Here is a 21,560-nt window from a genome sequence, read left to right on the forward strand (position 1 = left end):
CACATCTAGAGAAGGAAGTTTTTGGCCATTCTTCTTTGCAAAATATCTCAAGCTCTGTCAGATTGGATGGAGAGCGTCTGTGAACAGCAATTTTCAAGTCTTGCCACAGATTCTCAATGTGATTTAGGTCTGAACTTTGACTGGGCCATTCTAACACATGAATATGCTTTGATCTAAACCATTCCATTGTAGCTCTGGCTGTATGTTTCGGGTCATTGTCCTGCTGGAAGGTGAACCTCCACCCCGGTCTCAAGTCTTTTGCAGAATCTAACAGGTTTTCTTCTGATGCCGCATACACACGACCGGACTTTCCGACAAACTAGATCCGACGGTCTTCCCGACCGCCTTTCGCCGGAGTTCCGGACCTTCCGAATGAACAGACTTGGCCACACACAAACGGACTAAGTCAGTTCGAAACTCCGTTAGTTTTGAATGTGATGACGTAAGGCGGGACTAAAAAAGGAAGTTCAATAGCCAGTAGCCAATAGCTTCCCTTGCGTCGTATTTGGTCCGTCGGACCAGCATACAGACGAACGGTTTTCCCATTGGAATTGAGTCTTGTGGACAGATTTGAAACATGTTCTATTTCGGATTAGCCCACACACGATCGGATTGTCCGACGGACTGATTCCATCAGACCTAGTCTGCCAGAAAGTCCGGTCGTGTGTACGCAGCATAAGATTGTCCTGTATTTGTCTCCATCCATCTTCCCATCAACTTTGACCAGCTTCCTTGTCCCTGCTAAAGAAAAGCATCCCCACAACATGATGCTGCCACCACCATGTTTCATGGTGGGGATGGTGTGTTCAGGGTGATGTGCAGTGTTAGTTTTCCACCAGCATTTTGATTTTAGGCCAAATAGTTTAATTTTGGCCTCATCTGACCAGAGCACCTTCTTCCACATGTTTGCTGTGGCCCCCACATGACTTCTTGCAAACTGCAAACAGGACTTCTTATGACTTTCTTTCAACAATGTCTTTCTACTTGTCACTCTTCCATAAAGGGCAGATTTGTGGAGAGCACGACTAATAGTTGTCCTGTGGACAGATTCTCCCCCCTTAGCTGTGGATCTCTGAAGCTCATCCAAAGTTACCATGGACCTTTTGGCTGCTTCTCTGATGAATGCTCTCCTTTCCCGGCCTGTCAGTTTAGGTGGACGGCCATGTCTTGGTATTTTTGCAGTTGTGTCATACTCTTTCCATTTTCGGATGATGGATTGAACAGAGCTCCATGAGATGTTCAAAGCTTGGGAGATTTTTTTATAACCCAACCCTGCTTTATACTTCTCCACAACTTTACCCCTGACCTGTCTGGTGTGTTCCTTGGCCTTCATGATGCTGTTTGTTCACTAAGGTTCTCTAATAAACCTCAGAGGGCTTCACAGAACAGCTGTATTTATACTGAGATTATATTACACACAGGTGGACTCTATTTACTAATTAGGCGACTTCTGAAGGCAATTGGTTGCACTAGATTTTAGTTAGGGGTATCAGAGTAAAGGGGGCTAAATACAAATGTACGTCACACTTTTCACATATTTAGTTTAAAAAAAAGTTGGAAATCCATTTATAGTTTTCCTTCCACTTCACAATTATGTGCCACTTTGCGTTGGTCTATCACATAAAATCCCAACAAAATACATTTACGTTTTTGATTGTAACATGACAAAATGTGGAAAATGTCAAGGGGTGTGAATACTTTTTCATGGCACTATATATGAAATTACAGATCTGATCGAAAGAGAATTTATTTTAATACTAAGAAAAGGTATTTCGAAGTACCAGAGAAAGAAGAGATGATACTGAGGAAGAGATGCAGAATCACCTTCTCGTGTAACATACTATAGTAACAGACTCCTTGTGTCTTGGTTTCTCCTCCAGAATGAAGACTTTGGTGGCTTTGCTTTTCCTGGGGTCGTTGGGTCTGGCTTGGTGCTGCAGCCGTCCACCTGGAGGTAAGAATAATATAAAGGTAAAAAAGTACATAAAAATGACTTTGGTGCACTAGATGAGGAGGAGGGTCTGAATACACTCTTATGGCAGCAGGTAGGTCATCAAAAGAACTCCTTCAGGTATTTTAAAGAGGAAAAGGAGCAAAAAAGGAGCAAAAATGCAGCAGGAAAAGCAGCATAGAAGCAGCAAAAAAGGTTGGGACTTTATATGAAGCTCATGGTAACAAAATGAATAGAACGGTGGATAGTAAAATATTTAATGATACATAGATACATGTTTACAGACACTAAAATCTCATATACATAGAAATGCACATTTCCATGGAGCCAATTTCTAAAACGGTAATATCTGGTAGTAACATATTTATAAGCATTAATCATGTATCCATGATCAAAAAAAATCACAAGATATCTCATTGCCCTTAGCACCATATGATGCAAGTGTATGCATGACCAGCAATCAGTTTCCGCTGCCTGTGTGTGAAGTAGCGGCACGTTTAGGTGCAATTCTGTGTGGGAACATGCTCGTAAGGTTGGCCCCAAGGACCCTGCAAGGGAACGGAGCCAACCTAAAAGTGATAGCAACTGGCAACACTTACAGGATGAAATTGCGAGGAGTAGCATTGTAAGGTCTCCAGTGTGCTGACAACGTCAGTTTTGAGGGGCAGAATGTGGCCTGGCTGATCCATATCCAAGTGGGGAGAATTCGAGGAAGGATGGCATGTTCCTGCACTTCCCCTACCTGTCTGGAACCTCTCCCTGATGTGAATCACTGTCCCTGACAGATGGGTGACCTGTCCCTACTCTAATCACAACATGAAATGCGCACCAAACCCGGGTGCCAGGGTCTTGATTAGACTCTTCCTGGCCCAAGATGTCCGCCAATGCTATATGGGATGCCAGCATGCAATCAGATGCCACCTCTCTGTGACTAAGGAGACCATAGGGGTCTCAAGTACCTACAGAAAAAGGTGGAAAAACCGACAATATAAAAATTAATTTGCATGATCCATATTTTTTATTTGGTTAAAATAAGTTTCCCCCTAAATTTACCCGGAAGCTGATTTTGAACTCTCCAGCTATAGTAAATCTATCCCACTGTCTCAGTCAAATTATTGACACCATTGCAGTCTACAGTTCTTTTTTTGGTGAAGGCCCCTTTAGAACAATGGAAATACTTTGTACACGATGTATAATTACTGAGTGTGTTTTGTTTTTCTTTCTTCAGCCACAGATATCGCCAGAAGCGGGGAAGCCTCGGAGAGTTCACTTTATGATGTTGGTCTAGCTTACAATGCCATTGATGGTGTGACAGATACCAACTGGTTTAATGGCTCCTGTACCCACACATATAACGACCCATCGCCCTGGTGGAAGGTAGACCTGAACCAGAAATACAAAGTGAATGTCGTTGTAGTCACTGGACGAACAGACGGCTCAATGGACCGGATGATGGGCGCTGAGGTCCGAATTGGAAATTCTCCAGACAATAACAACCCGGTGTGAGTACCACGGGGACAGGACACTGTACGGATACCTGTGTCAATGGGCTTTGGGCTTGTGTCGATGGCATCAGTTTGAGAGGCTTCAGAGATCATTCAGAATTCATTGACAGGTGACCTTTTTCTGGTCTGCATTGAACTCAAGAGAGTTTTGCCTTCTCATAGACTTGTATTATAATAAAAAACACATCTGATGCAAATAAAAGCCCAATGACAAAGGTCCTATGCAGTACCCTGAACCCAAAATTAGAGACATTACTGCATGACTGAATTTGATCTATGAATATATTTAAAGAGAAAGTAAACATTCTAAGCCCTTGTACACACGGTCGGTGATTCCGACAACCAAATCCGACGGATTCCGTCCGTCGGATTTTGTCCGACGGATCTTGTCCGAAACTGTTGCACACACACGGTCGGACGAAGTTGTCGAAAATTCCAATCGTTCAGAACGTGATGACGTTATTTCGTTACGACGGGACTACGTTCAGGCTAGTAGCCAATAGCTTTGGTGTAGGAATTTGATCTGAGCATGCGTGGCACTTTGTCCGATCGAAATTCTCTACACATGATCTGAGTATGTCCAATCAGACCGGTTTGTCAGAAAATATTTCCAGCAAGTTGGAAAATTTGGTCCGATGGATATTCCGACGGAAACAGTCCAATGGAGACCACACACAGTCGGATTATCCGACAAAACTGTCCGATAGGACACATTCCGACGGATTCTCCGTCCGTGTATACAAGGGCTTAGAAAAGGGTTGGCCTCACAGGGGTTTCCACCATCATATTAAACACAAATAAAATGTATATCAAGCCTCCTGGCTTCCCATTACAGAACTACTTCTCAGGCCTCAAGCATAGGTTTTAAGTCTGGTCCCTCACATCACCTTTTAGCACCACTGTGCTTATGTGCAGCCCTGCACCTCTCGGCTCTTTCTCTTGCAGCTCCTTGCTTCTCTATCCCACTCCCTTAATGCTGGACAGGGACCATTTTGTCTCCCGGGTGGAACCCTAAATCAATGTCAGGCCCAGACACAGTCTGCTGGCCTTCATTAATACCTCAACCCAGGGTTAGAGGCTTTTTCCTTTCCTCAGCTCTTTGAAGTCTCTGAACTCCAGAACCCAATCTAATGCCCCGTACACACAATCGGACTTTCCGATGGAAAATGTGCGATCGGAGCTTGTAGTCGGAAATTCCGGCCGCGTGTAGGCTCCATCGGACAGTTTCCATTGAAATTTCCAACACACAAAATTCGAGAGCTGGATCTAAAATTTTCTGACAACAAAATCCGTTTGCGTAAATTCCGATCGTGTGTAGGCAATTCTGTCACACAAAGTGCCACGCATGCTCGGAATCAAGCAGAAGAGCAGCACTGGCCATTGAACTTAATTTTTCTCGGCTCTCCGTACGTGTTGTACGTCACCGCGTTCTTGACGTTTGGAATTTCCGACCGACTCTGTGTGAGCGTGTGTTTGCAAGACAAGTTTGAGCCAACATCCGTCGGAAAAAATCCAATGGAATTTGTTGTCGGAATGTGCGATCGTGTGTACGTGGCATAAGAGTTATAAAAACCGAAGAAGACTGGAAAGACAATTTTCTCTGCTCAGAACAGATATTCTGGAGCCCCCACAATTTGCATCAAAGAGAACCCTGTGTGCCATTTACTTCTAAGCCCTTGTACACACGGTCGGAGAATCCGTCGGAATGTGTCCTATCGGACCGTGTTGTCGGATAATCCGATTGTGTGTGTTATGCATCGGACTGTTTCCGTCGGAATATCCGTCGGACCAAATTTTCCAACTTGTTGGAAATATTTTCCGACAAACTGGTCCGATAGGACATACTCCGATCATGTGTAGAGAATTCCGATCGGACAAAGTGCCACACATGCTCAGATCAAATTCCTACATTAAAGCTATTGGCTACTAGCCTGAACGTAGTCCCATCGTAACAAAATTACGTCATCACGTTCTGAAAGATTGAATTTTTCGACAACTTTGTCTGACCGTGTGTATGCAACAGTTTCGGATACAATTGGTTGGACAAAATCCGACGGACAAAATCCGACGGATTTGGTTGGCAGAATGTCCGACCGTGTGTACGGGGGCTTACACTGTGGTAGGGCCTAGCACTATATATACACTCACCAGCCACTTTATTAGGTACACCATGCTAGTACCGGGTTGGACCCCCTTTTTCCTTCAGAACTGCCTTAATTCTTGTTGGCATAGATTCAGGATTGAGATGTGGTGACTGTGGAGGCAATTGGAGTACAGTGACCTCATTGTCCGGTGGTGAGATGATTGAAGCTTTGTGACATGGTGCATTATCCTGCTGGAAGGAGCCATCAGAAGATGGGGACACTGTAGTCATAAAGGGAAGGACATGGTCAGCAACAATACTCAGGTAGGCCTTGGCATTTAAACAATGCTCAATCGGTACTAAGGGGCCCAAAGTGTTCCAAGAAAATATCCCCCAAACCATTACACCACCACCACCAGCCTGAACTGGTGATACAAGGCAGGATGGATCCATGTGCCAAATTCTGACCCCACCACCTGAATGTGGCAGCTGAAAACCAGACCAGGCAACATTTTCCAATCTTATATTGTCCAAGTTTGATGATCCTGTGTGAATTGTAGCCTCAGTTTCCTGTTCTTAGCTGTAGACCATCTGCTTCAAGGTTTGATGTTTTGAGATGGTATTCTGTTGACCTTGGTTGTAACAAGTGGTTATTTGAGTTACTGTTTCCTTTCAATCATCTAGAACCAGTCTGCCCATTCTCCTCGGACATAAACAAGGCATTTTCCTCCACACAAATGCCGCTCACTGGATATTTTCTCTTTTTCGTACCATTCTCTGTAAACCCGAGAGATGGTTGAGCGTGATAATCCCAGTAGATCAGCAGTTTTTAAAATACTCAGACCAGCACGCCTGGCACCAACAACTCAAAGTCACTTAAACCCCCTTTCCTCCCCATTCTGATGCTCAGTTTGCTGCCGTGTGTTTGGCTGATTAGCAATTTGTGTTACCAAGCAATTGAACAGGTGTACCTAATAAAGTGGGCGGTGAGTGTATATCCTAGAAACAAATAAAGAGATTCCCTCCCAAAATAAATCTCCAAGCCGCAACAGTGATGTTGAATGATGACATTCGCTGTGCACATGGAATAGGTATTTGAAAATTCTGGTCTCCAACCAGAAATATCAAGAAAGAATACGAGCAGGGGGACTGTTAAAACATTAGAACATTAAATCAGCACATTAAACACATCAGCGCATTAAACATATGAACACATTGAGAAAAGAAATTGTGTAAAAAGATTTTGTCTCAATTTATTTGAATATAAAAATAATTCACAATACAACAAATCAATAGCTCATGGGGAAGGTGAGGTATTTCGACTAGTTTCGCTTCTCAGCTTCTTCAGGAAATATATACATCTAAGGATATATACATAAACCACAATTAAATCAATAAAAACTGTATGAAGTGACCTTCAGTAACAACAACAAAAATTGGAGAAGACATGTTTACAATACATATCAACATTTTCAGAATCTTACCCAAACGTCTTAGCCCCAGGATAGCTCAAACAAACCGGGGGGAGCCTCCCCCCTGATGACTGTGAGGGGAATTACCCCCGACACAAGCCAATATCTATATAGGAACATTGATATTAAACTTACTGATTTAGGCATTATAACCCCAAAGCCTTTCACAGGTGGTGACCCAATGTGAGATCCATGTGTATTGCCACAAATATTTATAATTTTTTTAACAAATAATAAAAAACACAGAGGTGATCAAATACCACTAAAAGAAAGCTCTATTTGTGGGAAAAACATGATAAAAATTTAATTTGGGTACAGTGTTGTATGACCGTGCAATTGTCATTTAAAGAGTGACAGCACTCAAAGCTGAAAATGTGTCTGGGCAGGAGGGGGGTTTAGGTGCCCCGTAAGCAAGTGGTTAGCCACTTCCCGTCTGGCGCATGTGATGTACGTCAGCAGAATGGCATGGACAGGCAAATGGGCATACCTGTGCGTCCCTTTAAATTTGCAGCTGTGCCATCGCGTGCGCACTGCCGGTGGCACACGCGCGAGCTGGCTGTAACCTCCGTGAGTCGGATCGCGGGTCCCGCAGACATGATCGCCGCGGGGATACCCGCAATCGTCTCACAGGGAGGAAGAACGGGGAGATGCTAATGTAAACAATCATCTCCCCATTCTGCCTAGCGACAGTGTCACTGTGTCAGAAACCATGAATCAGACCGAGAGAGAAGTACAATTAAATCACACTTGTTTATTAAATAGAAATAATAAGGTAAATAGAGTAAGCATAGTCAAAGCATAGCCAGAGTCCAGTAACCGGATCGAGTAGTCAGCCAGGCCAGAGTTCAATAACCAGATCGGGTAGTCAGCCAGGCCAGAGTCAGAGATCCAAGCGAAGGAACAGCAAGCAGGATAAGGAGCCAGAAAGGATGTCAGCAAGCCCGTCTTTAACCAGGTACGCAGGAGATGGTTTCTTGTGATGTGACCAAGGCGAAGGCAGAGGTGAAGGGAGCTGGACAGCTTTAAGTAGGCAGGTCAGACGAGCATCATCAGGAACAGCTAGGTAACTGTGGAGAGAGTTGAGAGCTGGCAATTATCCGACAGCTGAGCGGCCAGCCCAGAGAAGGAAAGGCTAAGCCAGCCCTGACACACTGATCATAGCTCCCTGTTATCGGAGCAGAGATCAGTGTCGTGTCACACATAGCCACACACCCCCCACAGTTAGAAACACGCCCCAGAACACACTTAACCCCTACACTGCCACCTAGTGGTTAACCCCTTCACTGCCAGTGATTTTTTTCCCCAAAAATATGTAGAAGAATACATATCGGTCTAAACTGAGGGAAAAAAATATTATTATTATAGCAAAATGTAAAAAATAATTCGTTTTATTCAAAATTCTCGCTCTTTTTTTGTTTATAGCGCAAAAAAATAAAAAATGCAGAGGTGATCAAATACCACCAAAATAAAGCTCTATTTGTGGGAAAAAAAGGACGTCAATTTTGTTTGGGAGCCACGTCGTATGAATGAGCAATTGTCAGTTAAATTGACTAAGCGCCGAATCACAAAAAGTGCTCTGGTCTTTGGCCAGCAACATGGTCCGGGGCTTAAGTGGTTAATGAACACTTTGGGCACCTTTAGTAAACCTCCTACAATTAAACAAGTGTATTTTCTGTATCATTCTGTTGATCCTTGTTTGTTCTCCACAGGTGCGGTAAGGTCACCCAAGTTTCTGATCCTACCACAATTTTCTGCTGTAATGGAATGGAGGGTCAATACGTCAGCGTGGTGATCCCGGGGCGCAGTGAATACCTGACCCTGTGCGTTGTGGAGGTCTACGGTGACCTTGTAGTTGAGGAGAAGCGTGTCTGCTGGTAAAATTCAGAGGACCACGACAAAAGAAATCCTAAAGTTCATCATCAAATTTCACATCCATCATGATGATATGTCTGTTCTCCTATCTAGCTAGAGGAGGACATCCAATTATGTGAATCTTGGATAAAGTTTGCGTGATTCTTGTGGGAAATCATCTATGAATAGACCACTTAAAAATTAGCTAAAGTCATCTAGTTTTGGATGAAGTGTAGAAGGGTTGGAACCACTGCTGTCTGTGTCCTCATTGGGGAAATGTTTTTTATATATTTGTTTCCTTACCTAGGTGCTTACTAAAGACAATAAAGTTTCTTTCACACTATCTTATTTTTTTCTGTGTTTTTTTTTCTTGTTTTTTTTTTTTTATGTATTTTTTTTATTTTCAGGTCTATTGTAATTGGTCTTGTTAAAATAAATATTAGATGGGATTATTGTTAAGGGTGTCATTAAAATGGAAGGAAATTCTAACTTTTCTTAAAAAATGTCTGCATAACCCCCCCATCCTACCTTTCCTGCATAACCTGTATACAAAAACACATATTCTTTATACAGGTTAGGCAAGATAGATAGGAGGGGGGGGGGACTTTTTTCCACTTTAAGCACAAATGTGGAATCACTGATTAGTAAATGGACAGTAATAGCAGTGATCTCTAATAGTCTCATGTAATGGGTCTCTAGTCTATGACTGTCTTCTGAAGCATTTCTCCAGTTTAAAATAACTCCTATAGTATGTGTTCAGTCTCTGACTATCTCCTGTTACATGTCCAGAGTCTCTGAGCATTTTCTGTAGCATTTTATTTACTGAATATGGAGTACATGATGTCAGGGGCTCCTTATATCAAGAAAGTTAAAGTGACACTAAACTCTGATTTAAAAAAAAATTATAGCCAAATATGTATTCTTAACTCAAAAAAGTCCCTTCTATTACTCTCCTCCAAATCCTCAAATTCCATTTTTTGCTGCTATGGTCCCATTTCCCATTAGAGGGTGGCTACGTTTGTTTTCCATCAAACACAGGCACCGTACCATCAAACGCAGCGACTGTGCCATCAAACGCAGCCACTGTACCCGTCAAACGCAGCCACTGTGCCCATCAAACTCAGCCACTGTGCCCATCAAACGCAGCCACTGTGACATCAAACGCAGCCACTATACCATCAAATGCAGCCACTGTGCCTTTCAAACGCAGCCACTGTGCCATCAAATGCAGCCACTGTGCCCTTCAAATGCTGCCACTGTGCCATCAAACGCAGCCACTGTGCCCATCAAACGCCGCCACTGTGCCCATCAAATGCAGCCACTGTACCTTTAAACGCAGCCACTGTGCCATCAAACGCAGCCACTGTGCCCATCAAACGCAGCCACTGGGCCATCAAACTCAGCCACTGTGCCCATCAAACGCCTGTCAAACGCAGCCACTGTGCCTGTCAAACGCAGCCACTGTGCCATCAAATGCAGCCACTGTGCCCTTCAAATGCTGCCACTGTGCCATCAAACGCAGCCACTGTGCCCATCAAACGCCGCCACTGTGCTCATCAAATGCAGCCACTGTGCCCATCAAACACTGCCACTGTGCCATCAAACGCAGCCACTGTGCCCATCAAACGCAGCCACTGTGCCATCAAACGCAGCCACTGTGCCCATCAAACGCAGCCACTGTGCCATCAAACTCAGCCACTGTGCCCATCAAACGCAGCCACTGTACCATCAAACGCAGCCACTGTGACATCAAACGCAGCCACTATACCATCAAACGCAGCCACTGTGCCATCAAACGCAGCCACTGTGCCCATCAAACGCCGCCACTGTGCCCATCAAATGCAGCCACTGTGCCCATTAAACACTGCCACTGTGCCATCAAACGCAGCCACTGTGCCCATCAAACGCCGCCACTGTGCCCATTAAATGCAGCCACTGTGCCCATCAAACACTGCCACTGTGCCATCAAATGCTGCCACTGTGCCATCAAATGCTCCCACTGTGCCCATCAAATGCTGCCACTGTGCCTCCCCCACCCGCCGTCTGCCCGGCACTTACCCTGTCACAGTGGGGCAGTGGGTCATGGCGGCAGGTGACGTCCTCAATGTCTTCTTCTGCCGTCCTCTCCTCCCATCCTCTCCTATGATTGGACATCTGATAGGCGTCCAATCACAGCGCCTGTCGTTTCAGCCAGTCAGGTGATGGGTAACAAACCCGAGCACCTGATTGGCAGAGAGGCGGTTCAGTGTTAGAAAAGCGAATGTTCATTCGCTTTTCTAACACAGCTGGGGGAACTGCGAGCGCCAAGCATAGCGTTCCCTGTTTACCTTTTTTGAGGCCTATCACAGCCTATGGCTCTAATCAGGTGCTTCAAAAACAACCTCCACGCCGCTGTAATTCAGGCGCCCTGGGCCCCAAAAATGAGCCAGGCGCCTGAATAGGGGGTGGCAGTGGCGGTCATAGATAGATTCATGCAATGCATAAATCTATCTATTGGTGATAGAATGGGGTGGCAGGAGAGAGGGGGCAGTGCCCGTGTGCCCTTATAGATGCACCGCCACTGGTACAGTATATAATAGTCATTTCTAAAATTTGGGAATACTGCAGGGATGTCAAGCCTCACTTCTGTAGCAGATTAGAAGGGGCGTCACCAGGAAAGAATAAGTGACTTCAGTCATTTTTATAACTTTCCATCTATTAAATCTTCTGCCCTTGTTGTTGTTTCTTTGGATAGTAAAACATTTTTTTTTTTCTGCCAGTAAATCCCTTATACAGCCCACTTCCTGCTTCTTGTCTGGTCATTGGCCTAGGCTTATGACATCATGCTGTGTATGAAAGAAGAAAAAAGGCGCGTGACCTAACGCATGAATAAAAATAAAGAAGTTTATTCTAAAGAAATTGGTATATACAAAAAAAAAATACTACGTGTTCATGAATAAATAAATTACAATATTCTCATTTCATAAAATTGTAAAAATTGATGTGTTTCGAGGGGTTTCCTCTTCATCAGAGCCTTGGAAAACGAAAAATGGTCCGTATACTGTGGTAGGCCTATATAGAGAGAAAAGACTGGATGGGTGATGTGTCACATGATAGATGTTATATTTCTATAGGCGGATTCTCCTTTAACCTAGCAGTATTTCTTTCCACATCGCAGTGCTCTCAGTGCCATAAAGTATATACAAATATTGTCGTTTATCAATAATTAGTGTTGGTCGTCAGGACCTGCACACTGGCTGATTACGATGCTACAGCTTGTGGTCAGTGATTACGCGCCCAAGTCGATCCTTGGTTGACCCTGCTATCCTCCTGTCAGGATGTTGTGTTGTTGTCAGGAAAAGGTTCTCCCATTGGTGGCACTGTCGGTCTCTTGCTTGTCAGTTTGTGCTTGTGGGTTCGTATCTGTTCTTCAGTGCATGTTGTCAGTTCGTTCCTGTCTTTCAGTGTGTTCTATTTATAGTTCGGTTCTGTTTTTCAGTATGTTCCTGTCTGCCCATTTCAGATTTTCAGCTCGTTATTCTCAGGTCCTTTCTGATTTTCTAGCCATGTTGTGGTAGCGTTCTCGACGGAGACCTTGTGCCGTTGTTGGGCTTGGTGTTGGAGTTCTTGCTTTGACCCAAGTCCAGTCCATGAACAGGGGGAGGAGGAGTTCATGGACCAAGAATTGGTTACTTAATCATGACCAATTCTCTCACATGCCTTTGTTGTGGGAGCTCCAGGAAATCCCTGATGATTTCAGGATTTATCTCCGGATGACGGACCCTGTTTTTCACTGTCTGTTGGCTTTGCTTACCTCTTATATTACCAAGCAAGACACCTGCATACGGCAAGTCATCACTCCCGAGCACAATCTCGTTGCCACCTTGTGGTACTTGGCGACGGGGAGAAGTCCCCAGGATATTACGTTTATGACTGGGATTTCCCCCCAGCCTCTGGAAATCATTATTCCAAAGACCTGTTCTGCCATTATTCAGGTCCTGCGGAAGGACTATATTAAGGTAAGTTTTATCATTTAGCATCACATTCTATGTATTTAATGTTTGCTAATGTATTGGATTTATTTCATCATTCCCTAATTACAGGCAGTCCCCAAGAACACCCGAGTTATGAACGTCTGCTACTTACGTACGGCCTCAAATGCCGGCCACTTGTGCTCCACATGGGTCCTGGATACCTTTCGAGCACTTCCGAACACATCCTACACTGCCGTGCTATGCCCCAGATAACATAACAAGTGCCTGGAACATCACACATCCATGCATAGGCGGCAGTTACACTTAAGAACGCAGTGTTCCAACTGGAAGTTACACTTACAAATGCAGTGTTGTGACTTACGAACAACTTCGACTTATGAAGAAACCTATAGTCCATATTGTGTTCATAACCCAGGGCACTTCTGAACACATCCCACACTGCCATAATACGCCCTAGATAACATAACAAGTGCCCGGAACATCCCACATCCATGCACAGGCAGCAGTTACACTTACGAACGCAGTGTTCCAACTGGAAGTTACACTTACAAATGCAGTGTTGCGACTTACGAACAACGTCGACTTACGAACAAATCTATAGTCCCTATTGTGTTCGTAACCCAGGGACTGCCTGTACCATGATTGTAATATGCTGTGAATGTCCCCTTTGTCCTCATGCATGCTGTAAGCTTTTAATGCTCCTTTTCTGTCCTTCATGCATATGTGCCTTCACTAATCTCCCCAGCATGCTATCCTGGGCCCATAAACAACTGGCCTAGTCACTTAACATTGTATTTTGTCTGCTCCATTGTAGTGCTTACGCTTAACACCCCCTAAAATGTGTCCAAATTTTATTGTCCTTAAATTCAGGCAGAGTGCAAGAGGCTTTTTTTGGGGGGCCCAAACGCAGCTCGAACCCTCCGCCCCCCCCCCAACCGCTAAGTCCCCCGATACCAATCCTCTATCTGCTGAATTTGCCAAACCCATACCTACCTCTTTTGTGGTCATATTTATGGATGAATTCAGCAAAGCTTGTAGTCCAAGTGCCTAAACAATATAATGTATGTGTAGGAAAAATGCTGTGAGAATATGTGTAACAAAAACTTTGAAAAGAAGAAGGAAAGACTAATAAATTCCAAATATTAAGTGAGTACAATAGTCCTTGAGATCCACATAGGACACAGAATGTGGTGTTTCACACGGTGCAAAAACTAGAAAGTGGTCTTGGAGACATCTCACATCAGTGACATCTAGGTAGGTAAAAAGAAGATGGGTACTCTTACCGAAACCACCGAACCTGTGTATGTACACAAGGTCATGCATGCATATATGGATAGATGAATCCCCGCAGGTCTATCCGCCACTGGAATTGCTGTGGGTCCTCTGGTCAAAGAAGGAGTAGTCTGTATCATCCACGAAATTCCAATTCCTCAAAGGTCCCAATGGAATGGACGAGAAGAACCAACTCCAACCCAAAAAAACGGGGTAACAAACAAGGCCAAACTCATGTAGGGGATCACATTTGAGACAAAAAAGAAAAACAGCTTCCCATAGTGTAGATGAAAATATAAAGGTAGCTGTTTATTAGTATAAAATCAGCAAATACAAAATAAAAAGATTGAATAAAAACGTGATCACATAATAAAAAAGGCAATACAGGGAACATGACTACCACGCCCTACGTGTTTCGTCCCATAGGACTTCAACAGATGCCCCAGTGCCAGCACCATGGCTGAGGATCAGCACTGGACTGGCACCTCCGGACCACGGCAGTGGAGCCCTGCATAGGTGGGGGTAAGGGCCGGGCAGAGGGAGGGGCTCAAGCACAGGTTGGCACACTGGGACACTGGCACAGGACTGTGCTTCCCTGGCTGTGGCAATGATCATCTCCTGAACCCCCTTCATAGCCTGCCCTGACCTTGCCTCTCCTCCATGGCCTTCATGCGCTCCTGAATTGTCAAAATTTCACAGATAAAAAAAGAATGCTTGTCGTTGTCAATCCCAGATTCACTTAATACTTAATAATGTGTGCACAGCTAGTAAGTATTTTGTGGCTGAAAATATGACCTGGAGGTTTTTAAGGTTTGCCTGCCATTAAAGTCAATGGGGTTCGCCCTGCGAAACTTGTGGTTTGCGAACTTTTGGCCGTGTTAACAGTTCGCATTCGCGAAACATCCCGTCGGAAGTTTGTCCATCGCTACTCCTCAAATGGTGATAGGACAGTGCATGAATCCTTGATCAGTAGCCACTGGCGTGGCAAAAAAATCCAAGCTCCCCTGACCCTGTCCTGGTGCCATACTCACATAGGTACTCATTGATGGTCCACTGCTGCGAGTGCAGCTGCTGCAGCATTGCCAACGTTGGGTTCAACCTGTCACAAATGAGGTGGTTGGTGGGCAAGTGGCATTCCCTTTGAATGTCAGCCAGTTGAGCACTGGCATTGTATGACCAGCGGAAATGACCATAGACTTTTCTGGCCTGCTTTAGGAGATTGAGTGGGTGGGTACCTACTCAAGAACTGCTGCACCACCAAATTCAAGACATGTGCCAAACATGGAATATGGGTCAAGTGTCCCTGTCGGAGGGCGGAGAGATGGTTGGTGCCATTGTCGCCTACAACCAATCCTGGCTGAAGCTAGCGTAGCATCAATCACCTCTGAACCTGCTCCTGCAAAGTTGACAGAATCTCTGCCCCAGTGTGGCCCCTGTCCCCTAAGCAGACCAACTAAAGCACTGCATGGCCTTTTTTTGCCTGAGTGCTTGCATAGGCCCTTGAGCGCTTATGGAGCACCGCTGGTTTAGAGTAGAAATTGGAAGAAGTGGTCATAGAGAAAGAAGAGGAGGGAGTGGAGGAGAGAGCTGTGGCAGAATTGGCACTAGCATTTTGGAGACATGGTGGTGGAACAAGCTTCAACAATACTGAACTATACTATTCAGTTCAAAAAGGCCATGTCCCTGCCCATGCCTGCTGGACCATGAGTCAGCGGTAATATGCACCTTACTGCTGACCGCCCTGTCCAACAAGGCCAAAACATTGCTTTCCACATGCTGGTAGATAGCCAGAATGGCCTTCCATAAAAAGAAATGGCGTTTTGGAAACTGCCACTGAGGTACAGTACATTCCACAAATTTATGGAAGGGGACAGAGTCTACCAGATGAAAAGGCAGCAATTGCCGTGTTAGCAGTTTGGCAGAGCTAGCATTCAGATGCTGTGCATGTGGATGGCTGGGACTGAATTTATTTTACCGGTTTAGCAACTGGGGTAGGGACATTTGCCTACTAAAATCAGATGGAGGTGTACTGATAGCAGATTGGCTGCAAGTACTTGAGACACCTATTGCTATACCTTCATTCCTCTCAGTGCAGGTTTTTGAGAGGACTGGAGGTATTGTGGTATTGGAGATCCCATATGAGGAGCAAGGAGATGTCCGCCTTTTTCTTTGATGTGGGTCTTTCAAGTGCTGTTTCCAATGGACTGCATTAAAGGTCATCATATGTCTGGTCAAGCATGTGGTGCCCAAGCAGCTGCTATTCTGGCCATGCTTTATCTGCTTCAGACATAGGTTGCAAACAGCAATGGTGTGATCTGCTGCAAATGTGTCAAAAAAAGGCTCACACCAAGGAACTTTTCAATATCAGTGGGGAGTCAATAGCAGTGTCTTGCACCTGCAGAGCTCTGTGGTGTGAAGCAGTAGGGTGGCTGCCATACGCTTCGGCCTAGAGGACATCCTGCCTCATTGGAGTTGTGCCTCCTCCTCTCTTCTATCAGGCACCCAAGTAGAGTCAGTGACCTCATCATCCCCTCCCTCCTCGTCACTGGAGCAAACTTGGCAGTATGCTGTGGCTGGGGGAACATGACTTCTAGTTTCTAGTCCTTCTTGGGCACCCCCTCTCTCTAGGCTCACGTTACTCCCTTCCTCAACCTGGGAACCAACATCAGAGCCTTCTAATCGCTGCACATCCTCCATCAGCATGTACCCGACACTGTGGTTAAATAGTTCAGGGGCTCCTCCATGCATAATTGTGGGGCTACGGAAGGAGTGACTGTGGACAAGGAGCTGGTGGAGCGCTTTGGCAGCTGCATTGGAAGGCAAACTACTCTGAGCCTGGATGACAGAGGATGAGGACAGCTTTGTTATCCACTCCACCAACTCTTCTGCATGTTTTGGCTCAATAACATGGCCAGCAGCAGGAAAAAAGGACAAGCGTGCCCCACAGCCACCTGCAGAGGATGCACCATGTCCATGATCAGCACTGTTGTCTGTAGACACAGAGCCTGCTTGCCCTCTTTTAGTGGCCTGTGAGCATCTGCCACTCTTGGTGGCCTTCCGGACATGATGTATATTTTTTTGGGCAATGCCACACTGCACTGTGTTGTGTGCTGTGTACACCAACAGAAAAGTAGTAGCAACTGCACTTTGGTTGCAATGTTTTGTGTGCTGTGTACTCCACCAGAAAAGTAGTAGCAACTGCACTACGGATGCACTGTTTTGTGTGCTGTGTACACCACCAGAAAAGTAGGAGCCACTGCACTATGGTTGCACTGTATTGTGTGCTGTGTACACCACCAGAAAAGTAGTAGAAACAGTACCCCACAGAATGCACTGTAGATATACACGCTACACTGGATGCTGCAGAGTGTGTATGGAATGTACTTTAGAATGTAGACCTCTAGGTTACACTGACTGGATGCTGCAGAGTATATATATATATATATATATATATATATATATATATATATATATATATATATATATATATATATACTATACTGTGTATGTGTGTGTGTGTGTATGTATTTATATATATTAAATACACTGCCACTAACTGAATAACCTGCCTGCTTAATCTAAATCAAGCTAAGTCTCCATCCACAGCAAAAACACTACACAAGGCCGCTGTGCAGGCAGCCTTATATAGTGTGGGGCATGGACTTAGTCCCCCTGAGCCATGATTTGCCAAAGGAACCCTGCCTTTGGGTGGGTTTGGCCAAAGCATACAGGTCAGGTGCATGCTTTGGCCAATCATCATATAGCAATGCACTGCAACCTTGCAGTGTATTATGGGGCATTCTGCACATTCAGATTCTGCAAATTTCCCATAAACGACCCATATTGTTCGATATTCGGCGAACAGGCGAGCACCCGATGTTTGAGTCGAACTCATGTTTGACCCGAACATCAAGCTTATCCCTATTCATCGCCCAGACGGAATTCTACAGGCGTCTCCAGACTGGCAGCTTGGGCTTGCCACCTCCAGCAGACAATGTGGCAGGCCTCCCATTTGTGTTTGTGGCAGATGAGGCATTTGCGCTGGGGGACCATCTGATGCAGCCGTTCCCAATGAGGACCCTCACCCCGGACCAGAGGATTTTTAACTACCGGCTATTCCTTACATCAATAAATATGGCAGAATACAAACTTAACCATATTATTCTCTGCTGCTGCATTTTGCACAATTTTATGAGAAGAAATGCAGCCAACTATCTGGCCTATGACTCTTGAAGCTGGCCGTCCTGGCTTGCCCCCCCCCCCCAAAGTGCCTGTGAAGTACGGCAAAGATATCTAGAATATTTCATGAGTAGGGGGGGCAATTGGTATGCCAGATAATCAGTAATCTTTTTTTAATACTTTTTGGTGAAAAACTAAACTCGTATTTCATTTGATTTACTGCTTATGTTTCTTATCTGTCTCCTAGCTTCTCCAATGGCCTTTTATTTTTGGTAATTTTCTTCTAGTGCAAACATAACTTATTTGATACATGATGTGACAATCTCTTCTTCAGCTAACTATTATGTTCTGTTGAGCTATGGGTCTGCTACACACATACACACAATGTTTTTGTTGTTAATGTATGTAATGCATTAATGATAAAAATAATCATCCTTTTAAACTCCATGAATTAATTGCTTGTAGTCCCTAAAATGGCCTGATTTTGGAGAATTTAACAGCGCAGTGGGGGTTATTTACTAAAGGGAAATCCACTTTGCACTTAAAGTGCACTTGTAGTGCAAAGTGGATTTGCCTTTAGTAAATATTCCCCATTGTCCCTGTAACTACAACAACTTACTAAATAAAATGGTATTGAGCATTTTAAGAAGAAGCCACACATTGTTGAGTATAAAACATTTTACTCCAAGCACATTCACATGTGTGTTATAAAAGGGTTTTTAAACAAACCAACATATTTGGTGTATAACATGTATGTTTGACAGTAGATATAGGGGGTTATTTACAAAAGGGGTAGATCTGAAATGAGTGGAAGCTCTGCTGATTTTTTCATCCAATCATGTGCAAGCTAAAATGCTGTTTTTTATTTTCCTTGCTTCTCCCCCTCGGATCTACAGCAACTTTACTTCCAAGTGCACTTTCAGTGCAAAGTGGATTTTCCTTTAGTAAATAACCTCCATAGCCTTTTTTATGGCTAAACAGGCATGTTTAAAAACATAACATCCACACCCCCAACTTAGGAACTTACAAAGTTCAACTTTGATAAAGTGAAGGCCATATGAGACATTAGCATGTAAAAACTGTGTTGATTTTGCCTTCATCAGATGGGGTCATTTCACTCCTGTAAAAGCCAAATTTTGAAGATGCACACAAATTGGGACACAAAATCAGTATTTCCATCATGATCCCATGATCAGCATGTCTAAAATGTGTGTCTTTTCCCTACATCTATTTTGATAAAGGCACAAAACACACACAGTGGGGGTTATTTACTAAAGGAAAATCCACTTTGCACTGCAAGTGCACTTGGAAGTAAAGCCGCTGTAGATCCGAGGGGGACATGCAAGGAAAATAAAAAAAAAATAGAATTTTTAGCTTGCACATGATTGGATGATAAAATCAGCAGAACTTCCCCTCATTTCAGATCTACCACTTAGATTTAGAGTGACTGCACTTCTAAGTGCACTTTCAAGTGCACTTGCAGTGCAAAGCGGATTTGCCCTTCGTAAATAACCCCCAGTGTGTCAACATGTGCTATCTGCCATCATGGGATATCAATGTATGCGTTTTGTGGGTGCAACCTCTTCCTCGCAACTAAAGTAGATGAGAGGAAAGGGTTGTACCCCCGAAAAAACACATTCATTGATCCCCCATGATGTGAGCTAACACATGTTGACACACTGGCCCTTATTTCTTGTTAAATATATTTATTGAGTTTTCACAAAGGAAAATAAAATAATATAAAGCATGGATACACAGCATACATTCAAATTTTTTTACATTATAGTGGTAAGTATAGAACCATCTTACAACTGTGTTTACTTTATATATACTGTAAATAAAAGACGTAAGAGTAATGATGATAATCAAATAGACTGAATAAAATTGTCTAGTTGTAAGGTAAGTAGTGTAAAAAAGAAGGATAAAGAGTAAGTATTCCTATTTTATATAATGTATTTATAAAAGAAAATAACAAAGAGGGGGAAAAGGGAAAGATAGAAGGAAGGAATTGTCCGGGGTGATGTCCTGGCTCATGGCAGATATGCACATTTAATTGGTAAATATACTATATAACCTAGTGTGGTAGCAACAAAGATTGGTCAAAGTCGGTGGGGAAGTAGTGTTTAACCCATGGTTGCCAGATCTTGCAAAATGTATTGATCTTATTCTCTTCAATAGCTGTCATCTTTGCGTATATGAGTGCTCTGTTCATTCTGTATTTAGCTTTGGCTACAATTAGAGTTTGAGACTCCCATGCCTTGGCAATCATTTGTTTAGCTGCAGTACTAAGTTGAATAAACAATTGAAATTGGGTGTGGGTGAGTGTAGTGGGTTTAAGATTTAGAAGTACTATAGCAGGATCTGGAGGAATTGCAATTTCCAGAGCTTTAGAAGCCATAAGAAATATGTTCTTCCAGAATTCTTTGACAACTGGACATTGCCACCATATGAGGAAATGTGTACCTGCCGTGTCACACCCTCTAATACAATTAGGTGAATATGCGGAGACCAATTTAGCTATTCTAGCTGGTACTAGGTACCAACGTGCTAGAACCTTGTAATTTGTTTCGACAGCAAAACAGTTTGGAGAGGAGGTTTTAGTGACTAACCATACATTAGACTAATCTTTATTATCTAACTCTCGGTTCATATCCTGCGCCCATTTAATAGTGTATGTGGGTAGAAATTTGCTGGAGATCTCATTGAGTTGATGATATAATAATGAGATAAGTCCTCTAATGTGTGGGTCTCTTATACAAATCCACTCAAATTGAGTCATTTGGTTGAGAGTTGAGCCTGTACTAAGAAATGGTTTGTAGAAATGTTTAATTTGTAAATAACAAAATATTTCCATTCTAGGTAACCCAAAGGTTTCACATAGTACAGGAAAGTTATGCATAGTGGTTGGAGAGCATAGATTGTATAAGCGAGTCAGGTTCGTAGTAGATCATACAGAGAATGATCTTGGAAATTTCCAAGCAGGATAAAAGGCTAGATTATTAAGGAATGAAAGCAGGCGATTATGTGGTGATTGGAGATTATGCAAACACTTACATTTATCCCAAATTACCAAGGTATGTTTTGTTATAGGATTAGAAAGATGTACTCTATCAGCAGGGCGAAGCCATAACATATTTTCCACCGACATAGGGTCACGATCTACCGATTCGATAGCTACCCATATGGGGTGTTTCAACCATAGCATGATATTTGGGAAGAAGTGCAATCTGTGCAGCGTTGAAATAAGAGGAAAAGTTGCGTAATCCCAAACCT

At 43.7% G+C, this 21,560-nt stretch overlaps 1 protein-coding gene across 1 annotated transcript; it reads left to right on the plus strand.

The window, feature by feature from the left end:
• Positions 1-1,881: 1,881 nt before the first annotated feature.
• On the plus strand, positions 1,882-9,205 carry LOC143997932 (pentraxin fusion protein-like). The gene is made up of 3 exons (XM_077493752.1): positions 1,882-1,954; positions 3,180-3,453; positions 8,721-9,205. The coding sequence occupies exons 1-3, from the start codon at positions 1,882-1,884 to the stop codon at positions 8,887-8,889; spliced, it is 516 nt and encodes a 171-aa protein (XP_077349878.1). The 3' UTR covers positions 8,890-9,205.
• Positions 9,206-21,560: the final 12,355 nt, after the last annotated feature.

The sequence above is a fragment of the Lithobates pipiens genome, unplaced genomic scaffold (assembly GCF_037356315.1).
Source record: "Lithobates pipiens isolate NorthernLeopardFrog02 unplaced genomic scaffold, aLitPip1_a1.2 Scaffold_19, whole genome shotgun sequence".
In the NCBI taxonomy this organism is placed as follows: Eukaryota; Metazoa; Chordata; class Amphibia; order Anura; family Ranidae; genus Lithobates; species Lithobates pipiens.